We start from the raw sequence: 12,983 nt of genomic DNA, 5'->3' as shown, positions 1-12,983 counted from the left end.
TATATGTGAGGTAGTATGTGTGAGGTAATATGTGTGAGGTGGTATGTGTGAGGTGGTGTGTGTGAGGTGGTATGTGTGAGGTGGTGTGTGTGAGGTGGTATGTGTGAGGTGGTATATGTGAGGTGGTATGTGTGAAGGGTCATATGTGAGGTGGTATGTGTGAAGGGTTATATGTGAGGTAGTATGTGTGAGGTAATATGTGTGAGGTGGTATGTGTGAGGTGGTATGTGTGAGGTGGTATGTGTGAAGGGTCATATGTGAGGTGGTATGTGTGAAGGGTCATATGTGAGGTGGTATGTGTGAAGCACTGAGCGCTATGCCTCATACAGTAAATATTCAAGAAAGATTATTGTTATTGTTTTTAAATACCCTGAAACACAGCAGCAGCTGGGTAGACAAGGAGATGACACAATTCAAATACTTAGGAAATAAAAGGAGCTCTGGTGCCAGGACAATGTAACAATCAATGGAGTTTCATCAGTTTGCTAGCCTGAGAAAGTTCCAAAAGGGAATAGACTGATTTTACCTCTGTAATCTCCTGAACCCGTAGCAGCTGGGCCTGGGTCACAGTAGGGACTCAATGAACAACAGATGAAATGGCCTTTCTTAATTATTGAATGCTAGGGACTGGAAAGTGGTTGTTTCGGGGATAATGGGAAGAAGGAAGAGCACACTGAGATGAGTCTCACTCTGTCACCCAGGATGGAGTGCTGTGGCGTGATCTCGGCCCACTGCAACCTCCGCCTCCCAGGTTCAAGTGATTCTACTGCCTTAGCCTCCTGAGTAGCTGGGATTACAGGCATGTGCCACCACGCCCGGCTAATTTTTTTTTTTGGTATTTTTAGCAGAGACAGGGTTTTGCCATGTTAGCCAGGCTGGTCTTGAACTCCTGACCTCAAGTGATCCCCCAACCTCGGCCACCCAAAGTGCTGGGACTACAGGCGTGAGCCACCACGCCCAGCCATGACCTTTCAATAGGAAGTCTGAGAAAGCTAGAGGGCCCAAGCACAAGAGAGAGGAGAGCAGAATTTCCAGGAAGATGGTGGTGCAAGCAAAGAGAAATTACACCTATTTTGAATCTGCTTACATTTCAATACTTCTCCTTTCCCTCCTAGAACCCAAATATAGTAGTCAAAGAATGGTGTGATCAAGTCCTGGTCTTTTTTTTTTTTTTTTCTGGAGACAGAGTTTCACTCTTGTTGCCCAGGCTGGAGTGCAATGGTGCAATTTCGGCTCACTGCAACCTCCACCTTCCTGGGTTCAAGCGATTCTCCTACCTCAGCCTCCCCAGTAGCTGGAATTACAGGCACCCACCACTACACTCGGCTGATTCTGGCCTTCCTATCTATCTGCACTAGAGTCTGCAGAGGATGGGGGAGGAGGGATACAGTGAGCTGTCCCTGAATATCACCTGTGGGCTTGGGCAGGACCCCAACTTTATAACAGGACAGAAGGGCCACTGCCACATACTAAGCTCCATTTTTCCAGCAGCTGGCCCTGCATTCTGCCATGGTATGAAGGAAGAATGAGGCAAAAAGGAGCACTTACCAGGTTTTACAGTGGCAGACTTGCGACCTCGCTTGGCAGGAGACCGTTCCTCTTCAGAAGTGATAAGTTTTCTTTTGCCTGAGAGAACTCCCATGGAGGCACGAGGACTTTCTGTGATCTTTCGGGTAGGGGTTGTGCTGCTGCTACTGGAGGCAGTAGGGGTGGCTGGGGAGCTGACGTTACTGCGCCGTTTCCGCTTCCCTTCCACCAAATTGTCTATGGCAGGATAAGCCAAAGGTTGGTCAAATTCTATGGTATGAGGTCCTGAACTCCAAGAAGCTGGGCAGACCCTGATTCAGCTACCACAGTGTTCCTTCCCCCACTTCCCACGAGGCCAAGAAGCTTCTTTTTAAGGCCATAATATTTTTTGATCTAGTCTTTGCCATGACTGAAATGTGTTTAGTCCCCTATAGAACTGAGGAGGCCAGAAAAACCCTAAGGACTTTCTGTTCGGTACTAAGAAGGAAACAGATAAGGCAGTAGCTCTAGAAAATGACAGCTCATCACCATCTGGTAAGCCACATACAGGAATAATAAAAGTTAGGGAAACATTCCTGACAGGTTCAGAAACTCCCCCTCCCACTGTAAGCAGAACAGAAGCCCAAAAGCAGCTGTTCAGGAAGCAAAGGGCTTACCTAAGCTGATATCTGCTGCCTTTGTGAGGGGTGTTACTGCCTCATAGGGGCCAAGCCCATACTGCTCTCTCAGTCTGTTTCCTTGCTCCAAGGACAGGATGACAGCCATTCGCTTATACCACTTTCTTTGGCCTTCTTTTTCAATGCTGTAGTACAGTTCCCCAGACTCCTTCCTATGTCCTTTCACCACTCCTGGGGGGCAGAAAGCATAAAAGAAGCTTGCTGTTGTCTTAGGCTCCTTAGCACCCTCTCACAAGGGCTCTCCAAAGCAGGCCTGAGTTAGGGAATTTAGAGATCCAACAGTGGACTGAAGTTAGGACTTAACAAAATCCCAGTTGTCAAACCCAATCAGTAACACTTAGGATGTATGTAGCTACTACACTGGGATTAGGACAGGAAAGTTTCTTGACAGAAGGTATCCTTTAGTTATCAAATAAAACTTCCCAAAGACAGCCATTATGGATTGCCAGTGGTTCAAATGATTTCCATGAAGTGAAATGGCATGTGGTTTCCTAAAAATTCCATTACAACTTCTAAACCTTTCCTTCTTGGTTCCCTGGGAGGCTGAGTGGCAAGTCTTGAGTTAAGCTGTAAGTGAAAAATGACATCATTCTAAGAAAGACAGCATGTGTGTGTTTTTTGTCTGTGTGTGTAGCAAAATTAGAGATAGAGAGCAAAGAAAGGAAGAAACAGATCCTGCCTCTCCTACCTAATCATCCTCTCTATTATCTATTTTCCTGCACTGATTCAAAACCTGACGATAAGGCCTTTATGTTAGAAGGAAAAAAATGTGGGATGTAAAAGGAAATTAAGCTAGAATTCAGGAGACCTGAGCTTAGGCCTAATTCTGCTGCCACCAAGCTGTGTGATCTTGGATAGGACTCATTACTAATCCTGTGAAAAAGAACACTTCTTCCTATCAATGAATAAACAATTTACAACACACACACATACTACAGCTATAGATACACACACACACACCCCCCTACCCCCACACAAACAAAAACAAGGCAGTACTATGAATATTTTCATTCCTATACACAGAAAGGTCCAATTTCTTCTCACCCATTAGCCTATGCTTGAATGACGAGCTAAAAGAAACCCAGAGCCTAGCCCACCCAAGGAAAATAATGCAGCAAGCCTTGGTTCTCTCTCTATCCTGTGGAATCACTCCCTTTTCCCTTACTTGTTCATCTCCTCGCTTAAATCTCTATCCCCAAACTAAGTCACAAAGTCTCCCTCAAAAACACAAAGAAGCCCAAGGCCAACAATATACTTCACACCAATGAAGAGTTACTAGAACTAGAAGCGGCCTAGTGTTGACATTAGTAAACAGCCTCAAGAAATGGGACACAGAATCCCCACACCTTGACACCACAGTTCACTCTTGTTACAGAACTTTGTCTTTAAAAGGCCAAATATGAGGCCGGGCGCGGTGGCTCAAGCCTGTAATCCCAGCACTTTGGGAGGCCGAGACGGGCGGATCACGAGGTCAGGAGATCGAGACCATCCTGGCGAACACGGTGAAACCCCGTCTCTACTAAAAATACAAAAAAAACTAGCCGGGCGAGGTGGCGGGCGCCTGTAGTCCCAGCTACTGGGGAGGCTGAGGCAGGAGAACGGCGTAAACCCAGGAGGCGGAGCTTGCAGTGAGCTGAGATCCGGCCACTGCACTCCAGTCCAGGCGACAGAGCGAGACTCCACCTCAAAAAAAAAAAAAAAAAAGGCCAAATATGAACCCCTCAGAGTAGCTTTACACCTGAAAGAAGGAATGCATTTGATACAATGAGTCACAGTAAAAGACCCCAATCCATGTGCTACTCCCAACTGATCCCATATATAGCTAACAATGTTATCCAGAACTAGAAGGTGAAGTGGCCCATTTAATAATGAACAAAGGAGCAAACAACAATTACTCAGAGGATTCCAAATACAAGAGAAGCCTGGATGGACTCCAATAAGAAGCCATTTTTCCGGCCGGGATCAGTGGCTCACTACTATAATCCCAGCACTTTGGGAGGCTGAGGCGGGTGGATTGCTTGAGGTCAGGAGTTCAAGACCAGCCTGACCAACATGATGAAACCCCTTCTCTACTAAAAATACAAAAATCAACCAGGTGTTGTGGCAGGCACCTGTAATCGCAGCTATTTGGGAGGCTGAATCACTTGTACCCCAGAGGCGGAGGTTGCAGTGAGCCGAGATCATGCCATTGCACTCCAGCCTGGGTGATAGAGCAAGGCTCTGTTTAAAAAAAAAAAAAAAAAAGCTATTTTTTGGCCGGGCATGGTGGCTTACGTCTGTAATCCCAGCACTTTGGGAGGCTGAGGAAGGCAGTTAAGTTGAGGTTGGGAGTTCAAGACCAGCCTGGCCAGTGTGGCAAAACCCCATCTCTACTAAAAACACACAAAAAAGTAGCCAGGTGGTGCTACTTTTACATACCACCAGGTGATGGTGCGTGCCTGTAATCCCAGCTACTCGGGAGGCTGAGGCACAAGAATCACTCGAACCCAGGAGGCAGAGGTTGCGGTGAGCCGAGATCACGCCACTGCACTCCAGCCTAGGAGGCAGAGTGAAACTGTGTCTCAAAAAAAAAAAAAAAGAAAGCCATTTTTCCCCATTATATCCCAATCTGTGTTCAAAAAGTCCTCAGAAAGATGTTTTTAAATGACAAACTCAACACAAATAGGTATCTTCAAATTATTTCTATAGAAAGGAGACAATATATTCAAAGATCTAGCACATGAAGCAATAACAACAAGCATAAACCTCTCACTATCACCAATATCACCTACTTCAAAAATAAAAAGGCACCGTTCTTTTTTTTTTGTGAGACGGAGTCTTGCTCTGCCGCCCAGGCTGGAGTGCAGTGGCCGGATCTCAGCTCACTGCAAGCTCCGCCTCCCGGGTTTACGCCATTCTCCTGCCTCAGCCTCCCGAGTAGCTGGGACTACAGGCGCCCGCTACCTCGCCCGGCTAGTTTTTTGTGTTCTTTTAGTAGAGACGAGGTTTCACCGTGTTAGCCAGGATGGTCTCGATCTCCTGACCTCGTGCTCCGCCCGTCTCGGCCTCCCAAAGTGCTGGGATTACAGGCTTGAGCCACCGCGCCCGGCAAAAAGGCACCGTTCTTCAAACCAGAAAATAAGTGGTAGATGTGCAGGCATACAGACACAGCACTAAAAACTTCTCCCTAAGCAAAAATATCTCAATATATCAGCCATACTCACCTGCTGGGCTCCAATCAAAGAAGGTAGTTAAGCTTTAAAAAAGAAGAGAGTATGGAAAGGGAAAAACACTAACTTTAAAGTGGAGAAGACCAGATGCGGTGGCTCACGCCTGCAAGCTCAGCACTTTGGGAGGCCAAGGCAGGTAGATCACCTGAGCTCAGGAGTTCGAAACCAGCCTGGCCAATATGGCAAAACCCTGTCTCTACTAAAAATACAAAAATTAGCCAGGTGTGGTGGGGCACACCTGTAATCCTAGCTACTCGGGAGACTGAGGCAGGAGAATCACTTGTACCCGGAAGCTAGAGGTCGCAGTGAGCCAAGACTGCACTACTGCACTCTAGCCTGGGCAACAGAGTGAGTGAGACTGTCTCAAAAAAAGTGGAGAAATCTGGTAAATACAACTTTAACCAGTGATGAAGATTAACATCATCAGTGATGTCTGTCATGTGGATACATCATCATCATCACAAACGTTCCCAGTTCCTGATAACATGAGAAGGGCATTTCACATTTTTAAGAGACAGGGTCTTACTCTGTTTCCCAGGCTGGAGTGCAGTGTCATGATCATAGCTCACTGCGGACTCAAACTCCTGAGCTTAAGCAATCTGCCTGCCTCATCCTCCTGAGTAGCTAGGACTACAAGCATGTGCCACCATGCCCTGCTAATTTATGTTCCTTTTTTTTTTTTTTTTTTTTTCTTTTTTTTTTAAGAGACAGGGTCTCACTATGTTTCAGGCTGCACTCAAACTCCTGGCCTCAAGTGATCCCCCTACTTTGGACTCCCAAAGTGCTGGAATTACAGGCACGAGCTACCAGACCCAGCCATCTATGTGGCATTCTTTTTAAAATATCCCAGAACTCCAGTCTAATGAGAAAATACGAGACAAACGCAAATTGAGGGACATTCTACAAAATACCTGACCAGGACTCCCCAAAACTGTCATGAAAAACAAAAAGGTCATGAAAAACAAAAGACTGAGAAATTGCCACAAATCAGAGCAGACCAAAGGATATACAATGACTAAATGCAATGTTGGACGCTGAAGAGAAAAAGAACATTATGGAAAAGCTAGTGAAATCCAAATATAGTCTAAAGTTTAGTTAACAGTAATAAACCAAGCTTGGATTTTTAGTTTTGACAAATGTCCCATGTTAACACCAGATGTCAACAATAGGGAAAGCTGGATGAGGGTTATATGGGAACTCTACTAGCAGTACTCTGTACTTCGCAAATTTTCTGTAAATTATCTAAAATATTCCAAAATAAGTTTATTCAAAAACAAATGAACAAACAGAAAAGTCAGTGGCAAGAGTAACCAATTTTGTAGGAATGAAATTTCTGACTTTAGAGACCCCAGAAAAGTACCAAGTAATGTCTTGGTAATTACTAACATAACAGAGTATTGCCCCAAGGCACAAAAAAATCTCTACAAACTCTGCTTCTTTCATTACCTGCACTGAAATACTCATCCTCCGAGAGGGCCGTCACTTCAGTGTCCAGCGGGATGGGGTCACATAACAGAATGTCTTTGCCCAACACATCACATTCGTACCCATCATCAAAGAGCAATTTGTACTTCCCAGCTCCGACATCTCGCGTGATTTTCCCAGAGTAAAAGTAGCCATTGGATGACCACTTGGCTACAACACGGAGCCCTACAAAGCTGTTCCCTGGAGAGGAGGCATCTAAGCCATCAGAAGGGCCAGCAGCAGCCTGGAAAGGAATTTCTGGAGAGTCGCTACGACGCAAAGCACCAGCACCCACATCTGTTCGTCTGGTGGAGTCTGGCACTCGGGGCACAACACGGCTGAAGGATTTATCATCTGGTGACAAGTTAGGTGAAATGTCCTCTATGCCCAAGGGGCCAGGCACAGCTGTTTCTCTAAAGAGAGATAAGGGACAGGAGAAGCTGGTGAGAACAAGAACACAGAAGTACATATCTACCAATTTTCCCACTCCTTTGTCCATGGGTCTCCTCAGCCCATTCTTTGAAAACCCCATCATAGCCGGGCGCGGTGGCTCACGCCTGTAATCCCAGCTCTCAGGGAGGCAGAGGCGGGAGGATAGCTTGAGCCCAGGAGTTCGAGACCTGCCTGGGTAATACAGCGAGACCCCGTTCTCCACAAAAAGGAAAAAAAAAACAAAAAAAAAAAAAGACAAAAAAAAAGAAAACCCCATCACAGGCACGAGCCTGGTCTCTCTGTGGCCTCGCTCTGATCCCTACCCACTCCCCAGTCACTATGGGCCCCTCTTCTCCCTCCTGATACCCCACAAATTCTCTACTCCCCTCTCTTCTCTCTATTCCCTTTTTTTCTGAACAAGTAAGTTAGTATATCTCACACTACCCAGGTACCTGGTTCCAGTGGTCCGAGAAGGTGGGCGGCCCCTTCGCCCGCGCCCACGAGGCGTGACTGGAGCCTTCCCTCCCTGTCTGATGCCAAGGCCTGCATCACCATCCTCCTCACACACTGGCGTCCCTGTCTGACTGACCCCTTTTCTAGGACTAGAGAATGAAGACAAGTTAGTCTGATAGCACCTGCTACTGAATCTTTTCTTCAAAAAGTCTCCCCTTGGCCCTCAGACTACATGACAGGCCTACATGTGCTGAGCCTTCAGAGCAGCAGGAAGCTGGTTCACACACCCACCACCAAATCTCATCCAGGGAGTGGGGAGCGTGGGATAAGAAGTAAAGGACATTCTCCTTCATGTAAGTCTATTCCCTCTGACAAAGCTTCCTACTGCTGCTGCAAAAACAGCACACCCCATTTCTGCTATGCCTCCTCCTCTACTTTAGGCTCTGGACACCTGCAAAGAATAACAAAAAGCTAGGGGATATATTAAGTTGGGGCTATTATCCCAAACTTCCTGTACTCCCAGCTAAATCATAAAAAGGCTGTGGTAGGAGCATGTGCCCACCAGATGATAAATTCCCGAAAGTCCCCTCCCGTTACCTACATTTTCTCAGGGGCTGCTTTGCCAATGAAATCTACCTGCCACAAGGCTCCACCCTACTTCCCATGCAAACCCAAAACAGGAAGAGGGCAAACAGTGAGGAGGGGAAGTTGATTTATCTTTAATGGAGGATGGGGGATTTCCCATTACTCCCCTTTTCCTGTGATATTAAAATGTCAGCAACCCTGCCCCTGCTGTGGTTCTCTCTCTCTGGAGACCCTGTCTGCACCTCAGTTTTCCTGGGCCTCCTCGTGAGCTGGGTAAGGCAAAATCTGCGGGTTCTGTCCCGCTGGTTTTCCCTTTGAGTGGTCCGGCTCCTTTCCCTGAGCTGCCACTGCTGTGCATAGCTGAGAGACTTGTCCCACTTGATGTGCGGTGTAAGCTGGATGCCTTGGAGGAGAAGGAGCTGATATCCCCCAGGTCACCTGAGGAGCCCCCAGTCTGTGAAGGGGAAACTTCAGTTTCACACTCCTGACACTCTACAATTGGCTCTTCAGTCTCCTGCAGGAAAAAATAGATACAGAAGATAAAAGACGCCATAATACCATCCTGGCTAACATGGTGAAACCCCGTCTCTACTAAAAAAAAAATACAAAAAACTAGCCGGGCGAGGTGGCTGGCGCCTGTAGTCCCAGCTACTCGGGAGGCTGAGGCAGGAGAATGGCGTAAACCCGGGAGGCGGAGCTTGCAGTGAGCTGAGATCCGGCCACTGCACTCCAGCCTGGGTGACAGAGCAAGACTCCGCCTCAAAAAAAATAAAAAAAAAAAAAAAAAAAAAAGACGCCATAATAACACAATGCTAATATGATGGTTGGAAAATTCTACAGATGGCACAAAATAATTCAAAAAGGTGAGAATCAGAAGGAGACTTTCTGCAATAATGGGAATGTTCTGTATCTGTTTTGAGTAATGGTTACATAAAATTTTCAAAAGCCACTGAACGTTTAGGATCTGTTCTTTTTTTTTCTTTTTTTTTTCTCCCCCAGGTGATTCTGAGAAGAATTGTTCATTCTAATGGGACTATATTGTATCTCAATAAAATATAAAATAAAGATGGTACTATATTGGTAAGAAAGAGTTTATCTTTTTATTGGGTAAGTTCACAACCCCTGGCTACCAGCAAGCATTCTAACCGAGAAGACAGAGGTAAATTCTTATCTGAGCGAAGACAGGCAAGGAGGTAGGCAGGTGAGAGGAGAACACGAGTGGTCAGGAGCCCTTCTAGGTACTTCATTAACAGTGGACAGCACTACATGTTCTGACATTAGTTATTTCCCATTACCTTTCAATAACTGATCAAGGCAATAGAAAAGTATATGCAAAAATAGGCTAAAAGGGGTCAGGTGTGGTGGCTCACACCTGTAATCCCAGCACTTTGGGAGGCCACGGCGGAAGGACTCCTTGAGTCCAGGTGTTTGAGACCACCCTAGGCAACATAGTGAGAACCGGTCTCCATATGAAAATAAAACTATTAGCCAGGCGTGGGAGTGCACACCTGTAGTCCCAGCTACTCGGAAGTCTGAGGTGGGAGGATCGCTTAGGCTTGGAAGTCAAGGCTGCAGTGAGCTGGGATCATGCCACTGCACTCCAGCCTAGGCGACAGCATGAGACCCTGTCTCAAAAAAAAAAGAAAAGAAAAAAAAAGGCTAAAATAGTATTACCATTTGGAAAAATGAGGGACAAAAACATTGTAAGTATCTATAGATTACAAGAAAGTCAAACTGGCTTTATCTCAGATGCCTACTTTGATGAGCAGCTGCCTGGTGCTCAGTTTTAAGAAGTCTTCTGGAGGCTAAATCCCAGACTTAGTGGGAAAAGATTCTAAGACCAATCACCAGTGTCCACCATGGGCACAGCACAGAGAAATTATAGCATGAGTATGACACATCTGCCTTCCTAGAGTGTTTACGCAATATTATGTTAATTGCCAGAGGGGATATGGAAACGGATAAGATAGATCCTTCCCTCATAGAGTTTAGAATTCCTTTTAGGAGGCCAGGCACGGTGGCTCACGCCTGTAATCCAGGCATTTTGGGAGGCAGAGGCAGGTGGATCACTTGAGGTCAGGAGTTCAAGACCAGTCTGGCCATCATGGTGAAACCCCATCTCTACTAAAACAACACACAAAAAAATAGCTGGGCATGTTGGTACACTCCTGTAGTCCCCAGGTACTCAAAAGGCTGAGGCAGGAGAATCACTTGTGAACCTGGGAGGCGGAGCTTGCAGTGAGCAGAGATGGTGCCACTGCACTCCAGCCTGAACAAGAGAGACTCCACCTTGAAAAAAATCAATCTCCATGGGGAGACAGTATATAATGACACACATATGTATATATTTACATAATACTATAAAATGATTAAATAATTATCTCTGATCCCTCCTTCTTGGAAATCTCTCCTCCTTTAAAATCCACAGAAACACTTTTCTCTTTCTTCTGGTCTACCTCTTTGGCTACTTCTATTTATGCTTCTCTGGGTTCCTCTTTCTCTGTATGTTCCTTTAAAATCAGTATTTCCCAGGACTCTGTTTTTATTCCTTTCCTCACTCTCACATGCTTTCCCTCGTCACTCTCACCACACTCATCCTTCCTTATCTACCAAGAATACAATGACTCAGCTTATACAAATTTCTACTTGGATTTACCACAAACACCTGAAATTCAACAGATACAAAACAATCTATGATCCTCCCTTCATTTCTCTGCCTTCAATGAATGAATCCTAGATATCTCCAGTGCATCTCACATCTCCTACAGCTCTTTCTAGCAGAGGCTGGTTTCTTTCAGCCAAACCTCCATTCAAGAATTTTGAGATGAGATACCTCCTTGCTCCCCATTGCCTTTTACAGACCATTTCTATTTCCCCACCTCCTCTCCTTCAAAACCACTATTTGCCATTTTCTTAAAACTATCTTTACCCCCTCCCTAGTTGTTATCCACTAACATTCTCCAAATCACCCTCTCTCATGCATGAAGACCTTAGCTTCATAGCCTGTCTTCCCCATTTCTACTTCTGTCATCATTCTCAGTGGCCTATTTTAATTTGATATACTTCTGTTTCCACATCTGCAAAATGAGAATAATAACTGGATCTATCATAGCATAGTTGTTTAAGGATTAAATAAGTTAATTCACTAACATGCTTAGAACAATGCTTGGCACATAGTATGTGCTCAATAAATGCTAGTCACTATCATTATTTAAGTATGGTAGTGCTTCCCAAACTATCTTCCATAGGGAAAAAACAGGTATTACTTTAAAAAATGCTAATAGTCAAGTAAGTTTGGGAAGTGCTGGGTTGAACAGAATAAAATAGGTATCCTTACTAGAGGACTTCTTAGAACTTTTAATATGGTAATATGTGAATTTTCATGTTAGTGGGGACAGGGATTAATGGCATGCTATGGTTTGAACATTTGCCCCTCCAAAACATATGCTGAAATTTAATACCCAATGTTAACAGTATCAAGAAGTAGGACCTTTAAGAGATGATTGAGTCATAAGGGCTCTGCCCTCATGAATGGATTAGTCCATTCATGGATTAACGGAATTATGAGCTAATGGACTAATGAGTTATCACAAGAGTGGATTAGTTATCACGAGAGTGAGTCTGTTACAAAAACTAATTTGGTTCTCTTTTGTAAGGCCCCTGGCAATGTGATACCCTGTGATGCCTCGGGACTCTTCAGAGTCCCCTCCAACAAGAAGGCCCTCGCCAGATGTAACTCCTTGACCTTGGACTTCCCAGCCTCCTAGACCATAAGAAATAAATTTCTTTTATTTATCAATTACCCAGTCTCAGGTGTTTAATAGCAACAGAAGACAGACTAAGAGAGTGTTTTGTGTTTCTCAAACTTATTTATGACCATGGAATCTTTTCCTTCCATCAAACTGTCTAAGAGCCCTGCTGTTTCCAGAAATATACTTTAGAAAGCACCATATAAAATATTAAATGGGCCTAGCACCATAGCTCATGCCTGTAATCCCATCGCTTTGGGAGGCCAAGGCAGGAAGACTGCTTGAGAACAGTGTTCAAGACCAGTCTGGGCAACACAGTGAAACCCCATCTCTACAAAAGATACAAAAATTAGCAGGTACGGTGGTGTGTGCCTATGGTCCCAGCTACTCAGGAGGCCGAGGGGGAGGCTCCCTTGAGCCAGGAGGTCAAGGCTGCAGTAAGCCATGATCGCACCACTGCACTCCAGCCTGGGCAATCCAAACATAAAAATAAAAAATGTATTTTAAGAAATGAAGTAATGTGTTTAACACTTAATGTAGTGTACTAGGCACAGAGTTTAATATGGACTGTAACAGTTACACAAATTTTCATGAAGGCAAACTGCTTTTCATAATTTCTCCAAAATAGTAATAACATGAAAAAAGTTCCATGAACAAAAATCTTTTTAAAACATTTTTAAAATAGAGATAAAGCAGTATTTTAAAAGAATTATTTCTGGGATTTGGTATACACAAAGAATAAAAAACAGGCCAGACGCAGTGGCTCACACCTGTAATCCCAGCACTTTGGGAGGCCAAGGCAGATCACTTGAGATCAGGAGTTCGAGACCAGCCTGGCCAACATGGTGAAATCCCATCTCTACTACAAATACAAAAATTAGCTGTGC

The 12,983-nt window shown here is 44.9% G+C and overlaps 1 protein-coding gene across 4 annotated transcripts in view; it reads right to left on the bottom strand.

The window, feature by feature from the left end:
• Window positions 1-12,983, bottom strand: part of TP53BP1 (tumor protein p53 binding protein 1) — a 95,021-nt gene that overhangs the window by 13,774 nt on the left and 68,264 nt on the right. For all 4 annotated transcript variants that reach the window (XM_033190349.1, XM_033190348.1, XM_033190350.1 and 1 more), the window contains 5 exons: window positions 8,590-8,861; window positions 7,762-7,911; window positions 6,860-7,290; window positions 2,184-2,375; window positions 1,549-1,764 (listed from right to left, as the gene is read on the bottom strand). In XM_033190349.1, the coding sequence (XP_033046240.1) occupies window positions 1,549-1,764; window positions 2,184-2,375; window positions 6,860-7,290; window positions 7,762-7,911; window positions 8,590-8,861 (1,261 nt within the window). The remainder of the gene's footprint in view (window positions 1-1,548; window positions 1,765-2,183; window positions 2,376-6,859; window positions 7,291-7,761; window positions 7,912-8,589; window positions 8,862-12,983) is intronic.

Source organism: Trachypithecus francoisi, unplaced genomic scaffold, assembly GCF_009764315.1.
Source record: "Trachypithecus francoisi isolate TF-2019V2 unplaced genomic scaffold, Tfra_2.0 Lachesis_group3, whole genome shotgun sequence".
NCBI lineage: Eukaryota > Metazoa > Chordata > Mammalia > Primates > Cercopithecidae > Trachypithecus > Trachypithecus francoisi.
Note: the sequence above shows the minus strand (reverse complement) of the source record. Positions and strands in the feature narration are given on the sequence as shown.